We start from the raw sequence: 16063 nt of genomic DNA, 5'->3' as shown, positions 1-16063 counted from the left end.
GTAATTTTGCCCCATCTCCACCCCAAATCTGTGGGACAGGAAGGACTTGATTACTTTCCTGTGGCTATTTCAAGGTTCCTGAAAGCAGCCAGTTACTATTCTTTAATTTCTACGGGAATTTGCAGGAAGGGTATCCAAACTTGTAATTGCTGCAGAGCCCTAGAAAGAAGAGCCTTTTGCAATCCTGCTCTCTCAGAAGGGCAGACCTCGCTAACCAAGCCTGTCGCTGTGGCGTTGCTGGCTGTGCAGAGTCCCGCAGCACACCCGCAAAGTGGGATGCACTTGGTTCTGTAAGGACATTGGCACAAAGCCATGGAGAGCATCAGCCTGCTGTGGCTGGCCCTTCTGGAGGGCGGGCTGCATGGCTCATCTTCAGGAGCTCGCACTCGGAGATGCTGGAAATGCTCTGAAACGGGAACTACAGGGTAACGCGGAATGAGAACTTCCTTGTCAGTAAATGGGTAGACCCAGAGGACTGAACCAAAGGAAGTAGACCCAGAAGACTGAAATCATTACCAAATCCAGCAACAGCTGATCCCTGACAATATGCCCTCTCCTGTTTCTCATGTTCTTACCTGGCCGTAGGCCCAATAGCTCGTATTTGTGCACTTCGTACGTTTTATTCGTATATGGTCTCTGTTGCTCATGTCTGTACTGCTTTTCTAAGCTTCCATCCTCTGCCTTGCCTTTTATTGCTAGGCTTGTGTTTTGTCTCAAGTAATGTCAATAACTGAGCGCTGTTTGAGTGTCAGCTTCAAGAGAGAAATTGTGCCAGTTCTCCTCTGTGGTTTCCATAGATTTAGGTGGGGGATCTAAACTGCCTGGGCCTCCCCAAGGCCTGTTTTTTGCCCTTTTCCTTCTCTATAAGCAATGGTTAGAAATCCGTTGTAGAAGAGTACAAAAGGATCCAACTTCTCTCTCTCTCCCATTTTCTTTTCTGACTGCTGAACAGGATGAATCTCTTCAGCGCCTGCAGAAGGAGTCTGAAATCTTACAGAGAACATATGCACACTACTTTGACCTAACAATTATCAACAATGAAATTGATGAAACTATCAGGCACCTGGAGGAAGCCATCGAGCTTGTGTGTACAGCCTCACAGTGGGTCCCGGTCTCCTGGGTCTACTAGACCGATCACGAGAGAATTGAGGAAAAAAAATTAAAAATTAAAAATCTGTCATTACTGGGAACCACCTCATACATGGAAAACCTCTTCGTTATTGACCTTGTATCAACAGGTCTTGGCCCCTAGAGACTACCTAGATGTAGTGTGACCTAAAATATAATTATTGTCATGTCCGAATAGATAGGAGGAGGGGGAAAAAAATTAAATGCTAATTTAAAGAGACAGTATCTTTTTTTAATCATTTCTCCTCAACTTTAATAAAATGTATCTTTAAATATATGTATTATTCAGTCCTTTGGAATGTTATATTTTTGGAAATCATAGCTTTTTATTTCAAGGGCCCCTAAAAACTGCACAAAATAGATGCTGCTTTCTATAATCTATTTTAATAGTAATAATAATATGATTCTGTTACCTTACCTTGGGGGTGGAACACTACATTCTTTTTAGAGTCTGATTTTATGGATTGGAATACTTTGCTTTCCTTTATTTATTTGAAGTAATTAGTCTAGTGGTTACGAAACAAATTCATTAATTTTAAAGGCCTTTTTTTGCTTTTTTTTTCCTAGGATAGTGTTTTTAAGTACTTTTGTGTAACATCCAGATAATGTGATACTGTCTCTTTGAAGAACTATGTAAAACTTTTAGAAATTTGAAATTGGGTCTTGACTCTTAATGCATGTGGACAGTCGCAAGCGTTCATGCCGTTGGTGTATCTGTGTTGATAAAACCTGTAATCTACAGCAAAGTACATTCCGTTCATGGGAACACGTACCCAAGGGAATAAAGTAAAATATTATTCTGACTGAGTTGTAAACCTATGCACATCCCTTGCATTTTGGGCAACTTTATAAAAAAAAAAAAAAAAACCAAACTGATTTTTATTAATAATAATCATGTAGTGAAATGTGTTTGTAATTTTGTCTCAATTTAATTTGTTGTAAGGTGGGAGGGGGCAATTACTGGTTTCACCATTTCAGATCTGTGTTGTCTGAGAGTATTAACGTTTTAATTAAGTTTAAGCAAAGAAATGCTGATTTTTAATATGTATGTAATTGTTTAAAAATGCACACATTTTAAAAGAAAATACTGTGCAATGAAGAAACCAGTTTAGGCACTGCGATAAACTGACTATTCCAAAAGACTCATCTACAACAGCCCTGTAAATTCCTTTAAAAATGGTAATTGACTCTACAGTCTGACCAATTTTTTTTATTTTAAATATACTTCCTTTTATGTGTTCAACAATTAAATGCTTTTGGGTCCTTCATTTCATTGCAGGGAGTTTCAAGAACAAATCAGTGACTCATGCAGTGAGAAAAGGTTTCTTAAAGCCAGTTAAGGGAAGGCCCTTGTGGGGGCACAGCCTGTCATCAGTTCCAGGGCTCTGCTCCGCCTGTACCAGCACACGTTCAACTAATTTAGAATTAGAGCAGAGCCAAGTAAGAAAATCTAACCACATGCTGATCTGCTGTTTTGTTTTCCTTCTTCATGGTCTCGCTGGCCCAGGTGGTTTGCGTTTCATTCTGAAAACAGTTAACAGAAGCAAGCATTGCCACCTCTTTTTAGTTGTCAGAAATACAGTGTTCCTTCAAGCCCTTTATTTTCAAAGCTTGGTTGGCTGTGCTGTTGTATAGTATGAAGTTTAGTGTTTAGATTAAAATGATACAGTATTCTCAAAGGATTTATCCTCAGAGTTGAACCGTCAGCTGTGACTGATCCATGGGCTGTTCCAGTTGTTTGGGACCACTGCACATGTAATCAGAAAAGGTTCTCACATGCAAACCTTTACCATAGGGGTAACTATGATGAAGTACATAGGTTGCTGGTTCTCTCCTGCCTACTCCTACTGCAAGTCAGACAGTCAAATCTCTATTCTTCTAAAATCCTTAGGTGAAATCTAGGCCCAGCTAGCCAGGTCAGGCAAGGAGTTTATTTCGTGCAGCAGTCACAGCAGAGCAGCCTGCACCCAGCAGTGCAGGAGGGAGAGTGATCCACCTGTGGAACCCACTTACACTTACAGCTGGAATCACAGTTGTGTGACTGCAACCCAGTCCCTTGAGTTTGTAGTTTGTGGAGTGCTGGAAACAAACTGATGAGAAACTATCTGTGTGGGCCTCGCGAAAGCAAGCCAGCAAGTAGAGGGAACCTATCAGAGTAATAGTAGCTGCTCGTCTTGTTTTGAATTTAGTCCCTGAACAGGGGGATAGGTGTGAACTATTGAGTAAGAGGTGATTTTTCAAGTAGCCGTGCCGTGTTATTTTAGTTCTAGATGAACCCTAGCAGGTGTTGTGTAGATCAGCTGTTGCAGCAGCAGTATTACACACCAGCTGAGCGCATCAGAGGGGCAAGTTCATTCTCCCTCAGAACTACCTCTTTTCCCAGTAAAGCACAAAGATGGGAAGACCTACCAAAACTCAAGCAGTGGAGTGTTTCTGATGTTAGAAGTACAAACTACTTCTCTGATAAGCATTGGTGTCTGACTTCAGTGACACATTCTTCATCTCAAATGTTTATGACATTAAACAGGTAAAGTAATTTTGATAATTTGGGTCTAGTCCACCATAAATGTTTTGACTACACACTTTTGACTCAATGTGAATTTCTTGGAGTTTCTGTGTATCCAGCCTGTAAGGAAAGAAAACTCAAGGCCCATGAGGGTACTTCTGCCTTATGTAGATGACAGTAAGTAGTGATTTAATGTAACTAATAGGCTTTTCTTAAATGGTCCTACCATTCAGTTAATACTACACAGTAGAAAGACTAACTTGGAGAGTTTTGTTTCTTTTATTCTCACTGTATAGCCTTTTATCGAGAGACAAAAACTGTAAAGCCCATCAGTCAGCATACTGTCCTGCCTCCTCTTTACCACAGACTGTTTTCCTTGTAGGAGCCTTCAGTAGCAAAAGATTAACTTGGAAACCCCCCTAGGCTTTAAGTACAGCTGAACCACACAGCCCAGTGAGCTCCATGAAGCGGTTTCAGCACAGTCCCAGGAAACACAGAGCAAGCCCAGGACTCCTCGGTCTGCCCGATCCACACCTCCTGCCCTGCCCAAACCCTTCTGGTGCATCTGGTATTTGTGTGGTACATAGAGGGCAAAAGGCTGCCGTAAATTCAGCTGGAAGCTTCACTTGCATAGGGAAGACTCATGCAGGTGCAGAGCTAATATTAATGATTTTTTTTCTTTCAATCTCCAACTGGAGAAGGGTCATCCTAGTACTGTAAATATCACTGCATAATTTAGAGTACCTCTTGGACTTCTCTAAATTTATGCTGAATGTGACCTCAGAAATAGCCCTGGGATTGGGAAGAAACAAATATTTCTGTTTGCCCCTTTTATACTTTATTTTTGTACAGGGGCTCATAGATTTGTAAAGAAAACTTGATCTTACCAGTATGCTGCCTCTCAGTCTGACTGATGCCTGTGATTTCAAGGTGTTAAGTTGGTCCAATAAATGTTCATTAACATCTGCTTCCATTGACTTAATAAAAGTACACTAGGTTATTCAATGTCTCAGAGTGGTAAGATTATTGCATGGAAATGGTAACCTAGTTTAGACAATCCCAGCCGCTGTCATGCAACCCACAGTATGCCACTATTGCAAATCAGACAGACATTTTTAATCTCATCAACAAAACTGAATTTTTCCATGTGTTTCAGCATTTGTTTTGGTTTTATTTTATTTGGTTCAAAAAAGATGTTGTGCCACTAGGCTCTAAATGAAAATATCGCTACCTGCTTCAGAAACTTGATGAGCAAGTTTACTCAGTTGATTTTGAAAGGGCAACGCAGAAGATGAGATGTTACAGCTTGAGCAGCATTGAACTGGTATGTGTACTTCAAGAACTGGATACTAGAGCCATTAGGAATGTGTAGACCAACTTCATTATTTCTTAATTTTTTATTCTTTTACCTAAGGAAATTATTCAGAGTGGCATTATTTAAACAAAATCTTGGAAATGCTACCACAGCTCACATTGTTTTTTGCAAATCTAGATTGAAATATTTGGTGCGAACAGTTGTGGTCCCATTCTGTTCCACTGCAATTAGTTCTCAACATCTTTAATGAAGGCAGTTAGAACTCAGTTTCAGGCTTTAAAATACTTTGTAGAAGAGGATTTGTGAAAACTACAGGAAAAGTACATTTCTCAACTGACTTGAGTAAGAGTCATGTTTTTAGAAGATAAATGGACAGAACATGAGCTGAAGCAGACACCACAAAAGTCTGGTTTCATTATGTAAAGCATATTCATTTTCTTAATAACCCTGTGTCTCAGACTAGTTTTTTCACCACTTTTAATGAGCTAAAAGATACCCGTAACTCTTAGCAAGGAGACTGATACACATTATGCCAAGTTGTCACATAGAAATTAAAATATCTGCACAACAGGAAATATATCGTAGGCAAGCAGGGCAGAAGTAACTTCTGAATGATTGTGCATGGTGTGCATATGATGAAGGATGAGTACACAAGCTTAAGTTAGAAGAGTGTCTCTTTTTGGTAATGCTACACAAAAAATACAAAGCCAGTTCCCCTTTGAATGGTTACCATGCGGGGTTTTTTTCATTTGCTGATACACACAGTGCACCTACAGTAATTTTTACTTCTTTCCTCTTAAGTGTCTTTTAGCAGTCTTCTGCTCAATCCTGTGAAAGCTGGACTGAAGCAAGTACAGAAGTGTTTTGACCTCTTACGATTTAGCCTCAGGGTTAAAAGGCTTTTAAAGGCTCTTCCCTAGACCTGTACCTTACATAAATAATTAATTCTTACCTTGGAAATAAGTTTCCTGCAGCTGTAATCTCAGTTAAGATTTTAGACAGAAGATTTTATCATTTTTCATGTAGTCTTAACCTTTCTAAGAAAAAAATAAAGGAAGGGTGTATATATATATATATGTCCGTGCATTCTGCTGTATTTCTTCTTAACAACTTCCATGGGAAGATCAGTAACAAGCAAATTAAAATTTAGCTACATATCTACCATATGTTCATATAATTAATATGCAATTTGAGCCTGGTTTTGTGTTGTGGAAGATAACTAAACAATCCACACTGTATCCTTAAAAGAGTTCATGTTGCATATTAGCAAAGCAATTGCAAATTTTCCCTTATCAGTAGCAATAGTGTAAGGGCCCTTTCTGAGAAAAGGCTTATGTTCATTTCCTGGGTGCTCTGTTGCAGAGTGGTTATGCCTTTAAAATGTAGCAAAGGAGCAACTAGCACTAAATCTGGCTCTGAGCTCACCTGCAAATTAATTATGTGCACACCTCTCTGCAATGAGGGGCATGCCCAAAGCCTTCCACAACTTAAGTATCAGGGAAGAAGATGTCTCCTCAGATGAGCATGGAGGAACAGCTTGGTGGAGTGTGAACTGGTTGCAAAGGTGCTTTGCTGCATGTAGGTATGTTCCAGAGCAGAACTTGGGTGGATAAGCAATTGTGTCTAACTAGCACTCATGTATGCAATGGGGGATCTCACTTGGGGTCCATGCCTTCATATCCCACACAACAGCTAATTTTTCTATCTGCGTAAAGGAAATACCCAAGGGGAAGGGAGGAATTTGCTTGGTTTTAAATGTAACTCATCTTGATACTGAAACATGGGTCTTTTTCTGTATGGTGGACCATCCAGATGGAGTCTTCACCTTCACTGTTTTTTGCAAGATGGTCATGGTGGTGGGGCAAGTCCTGAAAATACCAGGGATAACATATGGATTGTGCTAAATGTCACAGTTAAATCAGGGAATATATCAAAAGTGTGACCAGGCTTTTAAAAGAGACACACAACAGTAGGGAAAACTCCATAGCATCAACCCATGCCCAGATCTGCTATGGGACTAATTCATTGAATGTATGAAAAGAAACTTAAATAGATGCAAAGTAGTAGAATTCTTATACTTGGGTCCATCTTTGTGTGATGGGGGGGAAGAGGAGTGAGTGGCATCACACTCAGAAACTTGGTTTTAAGGTGTGTTTTTCTAGCAGCTGGCAAACCTGTCTTACCCCTCTGTATTACTTGGTATCCTTTTTACAAAAGGTCTTTGAAGATTCATCTCTGTATTAAACATAGGGAGCTGTGGAGGAGGGAAGAGATCAATTAATAGTTTCATAGAATATTTTATCTTCATCAGTGGTAAATGTTACAGCTTACAACAGTGTTATAGCACATAGTACTGAATGCTGAAGAATCCATCCCAGGCTGACACAGAAATGAAGTATTTTAAAAGCTCAGTCGTTTTTCACTAAATTCAACAATTTAGATACCTAAGGAGATTTTGGAAACATTGTATCTAGCCCAGAGTATTTGCTGTGTTGGTGGCTACTAGCCCATTCCAGTAGCTTTTTTTTTTTTTATAAAGGGCGGTCTAGGAAGTCCAGATCCCCTTCTCTAAGCATCACTTTCAACTTGCTCAACCTGTAGCATCACCACTAACATAATATAACATAACAATTTTCTATTATAGTTTTTATCATAAAAATACATTTTATATTTAATCTATGGTATTAAAATAATTTGTCTTATGTTTAATTTTGTAATAAAAGTCTATTAGAATTATACCATTATATTGGAATATCACAGGGGCTTGTATCTTGTATTCCTGTGTTTAGTCAGGACCTAGTAAGTAGAAGACAACTAAGGGAAAGGAATATGTCTTTTAGAAAGAGAAGACGAGGTGTCTGGGGGAATTGAGGGCAAAGTAAATGATCAAAACACCTACCTACACTAAATAAAGTGAGAGAAGATTAGAATGAAAACAGTGACTGGAAATCCACTAAAGTACGTTTCATTTTTAAAAAAAAAAAACCACACACATACTCAGATCATTGTCCTGTGAACTGGTTGTGTAAAGAGAAATTCATTCCTGTGCCAGCAGCCAGCTCAAGGCAGGTGCACCAAGCATTGCGTACAAAGCTTCAGAAGGAGTGGGGAGAGCCTGGGTTAAGGCCAACCATCCTTACAAGAGGGAACTTGGGGGCCAGTGGGGAACTCTGGAAACAAAATTTCAGCCAGAGCTTCTGGTTGCTGCGTGTCTTCTGAATCCCTCCTGAGATGGGATTTTTAACCCATTGTGAGAGCAGCATGTAGCTAACTAGGATGTTGTCCCTGCTCTTCTGTCACCTCCTTTCTCACCCAAACAGCACTCTTACAAAGGTCCAGTGTCTTTGAATGGAGCTACAAAGTTAATTCTATTTGAAACCTGTATTCCTAACACTGTTTCAGCCGTCGCACTGAGGGGTAAGCAAACTTGTTTATGCTAGTGTAGTAACAGCAGACATTTCATATGTCATTACTTAACTAAAACCAGTTGGTTGTCTGTTATGCTTGTTTACTTTCTCAGTGAGGATTGAACAATATTAATTAATGATTAAATTAGATTCAGATGCATCAATATGACTAGATTAGCAAATTTTACAGTCCTGATGGACAAACAGTTGACACAGGGCCTTGGGAGTGGGATCACCTTCTGTGCATTTCTAACCTTGGGCCAGATGTGTCCTAAGCTGGACCTCAGGTGTCACAGCATCCGCAGTTGAAACTGGGTTATAATGGTTGTCAGAAGTTGCTACAGGACCCACCACAGACAAGGTCCGAGCCAAGAACAGGGAAACCCAGTTCCACTCCTAGAAGGGACAGCTAGGAAGAAGAAAGTAGAAAAGCCCCATGAATCAAAGTGAACCTCCACACCCTAGGGATCCTCTGGTGAAGGTTGTTGCACCCTGTGGCACAGAGCAGAGATGTCTCACTCGTCCCTAGAATTTGTGATCATTAGTTTGTCTGTGCAGCACTGGTTAACGAGCTTGCTCAGATGCTTTCAAGGGAGACGAAGGGAGTTTCATAGCTCCCACAAGACTTTCTAGGTTTCTCCTTCTAAACAAAGCCAATCTTTTCAGTCCTGGCTAATGAGAAATCTTAGTTCCATGACTTGTCTCATTTACTTCTGTCACCAAGCTTTATTTCTGCTGTGTTTTTTCTGAGGTGTCAAAACATAAGCTGCACATATTCCAGATCAGAATGTCCTACTAAAAGGCATAATAGTCTATTGCATATTTGCTATTCCTCCTGTCCCAGTCTGTTACAGCATTTTGTTTAGTTTATGTCAGTTGATCTACCAGCCCTTCCCAGCAATTCTCAGGTCTTTCTTCCCCCAAGAGCCCAGCCATGCCTGTGAGCAGTCCAGGTTGTGCCTTCAGATATGTATTACCTTACATATGTCAACATCTGTTTATCTATCACATTCCTCCAAATCACTTGACTTTCAAGTAAATTTGAATTCATCAAAACCTACTTTAAGCTTTACTGGCCTAAAAAAATTCTGCATCCACAAATTTCAGTGCTACTTTTTGCCTGTTAAAATAATCAGTCACCTGTTTTCAGCACAGATATTTACAACAAGCTTCGTCTGATTGCAAGTTTATAATTTATTTCTATACTTTGTCTTCTGACTCTTTGTCAGTCTCATACTTCAAAAATGCGCCTGTCCACATAGTGTCTGATATATATCTTATTGTCACAGCACATTGAGACATAATCATTCAGCATGGTGAGGAATTGCTACTGCCAGCTCCATCTCAATTTATATGCACAGCTAGTTGTCCTTTCTTACTGATTTATCACATTTGCCTACTCCTGGTACTGTACACTCAGCTTTGTTTTCATCAAAAACCCAGAAGTAAAACCCCACTAAGCTACATGTATTTTTACACTTGCCTGCATGACACAGTTTGCTGTGAGTCTGGCAGATCCTCACCCCACCATGTGCTCAGTGCCTCCTTGCTTGCAGCGAGGGAACCTTGCTCGGTCCCTTGTCTGCTCTCACAACACCCAAGCCTCCGTAGACCTATCCTCCCTACTGTGTCCCTGTACCCGGGAGTTAGCCCTCAGTCTAAGCAAAATAGAAACTGGAAAAATAAAACCATTATTCAAAAATTAATGCCCACAGTCCATGTCCTCTCGGCTACAGGCATGTCCTACACAGTTCCCTGCATAATCCCATCTCACCCATCCAGAGTGAGAGCAAACACCTGCTGGACCCAGACTTTGCTGCCTGTATTTCGCTGCCTGCCCCCCACCCCCTGCTCCAGGAGGGCTGTGAGGAGCAGGGATTACGGGGGAGGAAAGGCAGCTCCCCAGACAGGGTGCAGGAGCCAGCCCACAGTGTGGAGGGAGCCGTGGCTGCTCCCAGCCCCCCACTTTGCTTCCTCCACAACTGCTCACCCATCTCCAGGGGTTAACAGCCCACTGGCACAGCCCTCTCCACAACGCTCAGAGGCAAGGTTCTCAGACTTGTGAGGTTTGTGTCCATGTGGCTGCTGAAATGCTATACTACTGTATCAGTTGTTAGATGTTTACTTGTTGCTCATCATTTTAATTAAAGCACAGAAGTAACCAACTTAGAGGCTGTTCAGATATTGTTTCAGGGGGCATTTGGAAGGAGGCAAACAAGCTGCAATGATGTCAACTTCAAAAAAAGCTGTTTGCACCAAGTACAGCTGATGACAGAAGTCCTAGATTGAGAACATTTTTATGGTGTGTCTTAAACTATAGCATAGGGTCTATTCAGCTGAAGTGATTCTTAAACTCTTAAATGTTAATTTGGGTCCTGAAAAAATAAACACTTCTCCCTGTACCTTTGCACCAGATCCATGCCAGCATGAGCAAATCATATGGTGCAAGCCAGCAATTGAGCATCAACTTTCCAACTTCGCTTGTCCCCCTTTCAGATATAGCAATTTCCTTCTTATTATCCCCAGTTTAACCCACTTATGCCCAACCTGGGTCACAACAACTTAGGGGAAATAGTTGAGCTCCTAACCATCAAAAGAAGAGGGAGGGGGCAGCTGTTGTTTTTAACTGGGACATCTCGGTGGTGCAGTTTCAAGCATGGCCAGCCCAGCTGCAGCAGTGCAGTGAGGGCACGGGCCAGTTTTGGCTCAGAAGAGGAACAAGTTGTAATTGAGGAAAGGAGGGTGGGGGAAACAAGACAGGGGCAGAAGGACACCTTAAGCCTGTCTCATTGTAAACCTACAGCTACATCAAGAAGTTCCTGTCACAGATCAAAACCCCCCCCATCTTAGATACTGAACAAGCACAAGTGTAATTAGCTGTTAGTCCAAAAAGCAAATAAATAGGATATGCACGTAAAGTAAACTGTAGGATGGGTGAGTACAGTAAAGATAACAGAAGTTTCAGGTCTTTGTAAAGTGCCTTGGGATTCTTCATAGAGAATATAAGAATTATGCTGTACAAGTTAAGGGTTAATTCTAAATCAGTCCTTAGAAGAAAGATATATGAAGAGGGAAGCACAATTAAAAAAAAATCAAGGGATGTGGTGAAGGTCAAAGGTGAGAAAAACTGCAGAAATAATGAACTTTTCACATTCAAGGCTAAAACTAACCACAGAGCACAAGATCAGACTGGTTCAACTAACCACAGTCAACAAAATCAGGCTTTGGGCGAGATCTCCTCTGTCCAGCAATATCTATTTGCCATATTTGTATTCATCTTTATATTAGAGTTTAAAAGACCAGCTTTGCCCCAAGACAAAGAGATCTTTTGGTGCTGATCTTGTGCATATTTAGGTTTTTACCTGTAGATGCTTCCTCATCATGTAAAATCTAAAGCATGTCCAACAGCTTGGTAGCATCTGACACAGTTGCTTCTTAGACCTTATGCATTTTCAATATTATTTTGTTATGCTTAAAAATTATCTATGTGTTTTTCTTTAAAGTAATACTTGTGATGCTTTTTGTATTATTATTTTTCATGGTCTTTATTCCATGGTTAACATTTTCCATAAAGCTCTTTTAAAACTGTTTTAAAGGTCACTGCAGCTGATTGATTGTAGAGACCTGTGGAGTCCAAACAGATTTGGGTGAGGGGAAAGGAAGGGCCAATATTATTAGTGTTTGTGCAACAAACCAATACTTCGACTCTACAAAAGCTTCATGTACTAACATTTTTTTTTAACCCTTACCCAACCTAGCCTTGTCTTCTGAAGCTCACACTGGGGCAGCAGTGATAATTACAAGCTATTTTCTTGCAAGGCTTTGCATACTCCAAAGGAAGAACAGCAATTTTCTGGAATAAGAAACTTCAACTCAGTTGATTTTGTTCCTCTTGCATTTGTGACCACAAAAAAGTTATCGGGGGAAAACTCAACAAATCAAGATATAATCTTTTTAAGAGCTCACAGCAAGATGTTGTAAAGACAAGAGTTAGCTAAAATACATAACAAGCCACTTTAAAATTAGCAATGAAGCTTTCAAGCCTCAGATGGCCAGCATCTGCTGCCTTTCTAAATAAGGTTATCTTTATTTAGAGTGTTTCCTCTTGCCCTGGACTTTACATCCTTTTCCAAAGCAGAAAAACAATGTAAGACACCACAAGATAAGCAAGATAGCCAATAGCTACACTTCACAGGAGGTTACTGCAGTAGCTGTAAATTTAAGGTAGAAAAAAGCAGCATAACAGCATTCATGTTAAACACCAAGTACAACCCTGAGGAATGCAACACAGGGACAGAATTCTGAGGCCAAGAGATGATATATAAAATCAAATAATTTCTTTTTTCTATTTACTTTGACCACTTCTCCCTTTTAAATTCATAGCAACTGTGATAAAGCATAAAACCCAGTTGCACCAGTGAAGAGCGCTGTATGAACAAGTACCATACATTAAACAAATTGCCTTCCCCAGGATCTCAGATGCTTTGGTCTGGGTACACCAGCTCTCTGAATAAACTTCAGTCAGGAGGTATGTCCTGGCACTAGGCAACTCACGACCATCCCTCCCCACTGCTTTGAGTAAATTCCTGGCACCTCATGCTGAGGGCAGGGCTGAAGAGCACCTGCATCACCCTCCCAGATGGGGCTTTGCTGGAAACATTTGTAGTTACTCCATACAGACACCAGTTTGGCATAAGTTTTTAACCATTTCCTCTGCCTTCCAGATTACAGGCAGTCAATGCAATCAAAACCAACTGATCTACCAAAAAAATATCTTTGAAGGTTTCTTACCAGCTTCTTACCCCAGCATCTGTCTGACCTAGGACAGGGATGCGGAGTCTGTGCAGGGCAATGTTTTTGTAACCTAGGTCCCCACTGCAAGGATATCACGGGGGAGGGCTAGAACAACATCCTCCCCCATGCACAGAATCACAGTGCTTCAGCTGAAAGACACCTACATGAATACTAATTTAATGCTCTCCCCATCACTGTCAGGCCATCAGGTCACAGCATTCTCAAAACTAGCCAGCTGCAATAAGGCTTTTACCACCCCATACTAGATTAACTTCAATAAGTAGTTCCCGTGCCCTGCCCCAGCACAGTCACCAAACCCCCACAAGGTTTCAATAATTCATCTACTGTTCATGCTTTCTTCAGGCCAGTCTACCCCGCTTCTTGCTTCTGCTGCATCTTTCTCCTTATCTCACCTACCTCCAGGGCCCTCTCTTTCCTCCTTCTGCTTCCTCCAGGCCTCTCTTCATTAACTGCTCCTCTTCCCTGCCCCTTAGAGCTATTTAACTACTTAGCGGGAACCAGCCACACCTGTACCTTATCCACATCAGCCAACCCACCTCCCCTGAAGCCAGCCCACAGCTGTATATTGTTAATTAACCCAGCTTCATTCCTCTACAATCAGGGGTCTGCCCTCACCAGCTCGTGGAGAGCCAGGCACTGGAGGATGTGAGTGCAACTGTGCCATGGTGCTTTTATGTCCGTGTGCTCCTGTGGGAGCAGCATCAGGAAGCATGGCAGGTGATGTGGCCCTGAGCAGTGATGAAGCACTCCTTGCACTCCTGACTTCTCCCCTCTGCTGCTCTCTTGCCCCAGGAGAGCCTCAGGTCCTGCAGTACTGCACCCTCCTAGAGCAGAACCTGCTTTATGAGAGCCTCAGCCCGTGGCACAGTGACATGGACATCATGAAGTCAGTCTAAATTGAGACTGTTTTCTCAGCTGGGCTTGACCTGCAGTTCTGTGACATCTTCAGAGGTGTCTCAATCCAGAGGCAGATTTTGAAAACAGCGTTGATCTGTGAAGGGACTCTGAGCCATGGACTTGTAACCAATAGCTGGTTCAGGTTTATCGGCTGAAGCACAATTTTGCAGCAGGAGTCTAGTCTAAGAAAATAAAATAAAAAAACATGCAAAAGGTAGATCCCTAATTTAACTTGCTTTCTAATCAAAAGACTCAAAACAAAAAAAAATGCAGTTATAAGTTGGCACCTACTCACGTAAACAGTGAAACAAACCCTTTGCTAAGAGCTTAGAAACAAGGAGCATGAATGAATGAGCTGGGCACTTCTAGTCTAATACAAGCTTTCACTGCACTTGAAGTCCTGTCAGGACTCCTGAGCAGTCATACTTTGCTGTCCTTCCCAGAAGGCTGCTGCTCTTCCAGGTAAGCACACGCTAAAGATGATGCCCAAGCTGAGCAGAGAGAGTTACAAGGAAGAAGTGACACAGAGGAGAGAAGAGCAAAGCAAGAGCAATGCACAGGCTCACAGACTTTTCCTAATCGACTCAGAGTGTTCACGTGCCAGATGGTCTGTACCACTGGAAACGCACATTGTTGATCTCGACTCAGAGGAAAGAGAAGGATTTTGGCACAGGAGAGCATGAAGTCTGTCCCTGCTACTGCAGGGAAGCTGGAAACCCATTATGTGAAGCACGATGCCAGCCACACGCTTTCTAGGTAGCCACAGCTGTATTAAAGCAGCACAGGGAAAGTTTTCTGGGGCAAGCAGTGAGGGTATTTGACTACAAGAGACATTTAAATCAAAGCTCGACAGACACCCCTTGTCACACAGTCAAATATGATATACAGTCCCCCTGAATGTCACCTGGCAGCACAATCTCTGCTAAAATCTGTGGTTTAAGACGCTTCACATTCAGATCTACCATTCTCGCAGATAAAGCAGAAGCATCTTTGAAGCACTAATTAATTTGAAAGCCATACTCAACAATTGCACAGTAAGACAATCTTCGGCTTTAATGTATTTCAGTGTAGAAAATGAAAATGTGGGTTATAAAAGCAATTAACTCACTGGCATCCGTACTTATAGGGAGTGAAATACAACCATTTGTGCCCAATGTCCTACCATCTGTGCCAAGCCTATTGATAAACCTTCCCTGACAGGATGAAATACTGCTCCTGTAAAGGCATCCTTAACATAATACGCCTCTACAGCATTGGGCTGGACTAGGTTTGAAAAACAGCCTTTTATAATACACAGATGAATTTAGCACTTAAGAAGATTAATGGATTCATAAATAGCCTGGAAATCCAAACTCATTGAATTTAGTACACGGAACAGGTCAAATAGGCATTTATCAAACCATCTGGCATCTTTCTTCCCTGGGGGGAAACTGTGGTCGAGCTACAGATAGCTGTGGAGCTATTGCAACAGGGAGGGTTTTGTTTTCCCCATACTCAGCTTTCCTCTAGAAATTGCTGCTGTTGATTAGACCACAGTGAATCTTTTTGGACAGCGTGTTGCAGACCAAAGCAGACTGCCCCAAGGCATGTGTCTTGAAGGTGCTCGAGATGCCACCTTTTTGCTGGCAAAATATGCAGGCAAACAAGCAGCTTCCCTGTTCCGTGCAGCAGCTGCCCCAGCAGTTCAGGAGTGCACAGTTGTTTTGCACGTGAGCTGATGCTGCCTTTGACCGAAGCTGTTTACCCTGCAGGCTTGGGACCATCGGCAGGGTTGTTCACAGACACGCTGGGGTGCCAGCGCGGCTTGACGCTGAGGGCATCAACCCTCGCTCATGGCTGGCCCGGCCCCACCAGGTGTGAACAGACCCGACCGAAGGCACCTTTGCTGAAGCATTGAGCCCTCTTTGAAAAACTTTCTTTCTTTCCCTGGTTCTCCCAGACAATCACAGATGTAAGAGGGCATAGGAGCTGCTAAGAAAAGGTCTTCATGCATGA

General features: G+C 41.8%; 1 protein-coding gene and 1 long non-coding RNA gene across 24 annotated transcripts in view; one reads left to right on the top strand and one right to left on the bottom strand.

Moving 5' to 3' along the window:
- CASK (calcium/calmodulin dependent serine protein kinase) overlaps positions 1–2379 on the top strand; it is a 226172-nt gene extending 223793 nt beyond the window's left edge. For all 23 annotated transcript variants that reach the window (XM_055803008.1, XM_055803020.1, XM_055803009.1 and 20 more), the window contains one exon: positions 953–2379. In XM_055803008.1, the coding sequence (XP_055658983.1) occupies positions 953–1129 (177 nt within the window). In that variant the 3' untranslated portion in view covers positions 1130–2379. The remainder of the gene's footprint in view (positions 1–952) is intronic.
- LOC129784374 (uncharacterized) lies at positions 1638–3194 on the bottom strand. Its single transcript, XR_008747037.1, has 2 exons — positions 3138–3194; positions 1638–2511 (listed from the first exon to the last, which is right to left on the bottom strand). It is a non-coding gene; the product is annotated as an uncharacterized LOC129784374 (long non-coding RNA).
- Positions 3195–16063: the final 12869 nt, after the last annotated feature.

This window comes from Falco peregrinus, chromosome 4 (assembly GCF_023634155.1).
Source record: "Falco peregrinus isolate bFalPer1 chromosome 4, bFalPer1.pri, whole genome shotgun sequence".
Classification (NCBI taxonomy): Eukaryota; Metazoa; Chordata; class Aves; order Falconiformes; family Falconidae; genus Falco; species Falco peregrinus.
This window is presented reverse-complemented; position numbering and strand designations above follow the sequence as displayed.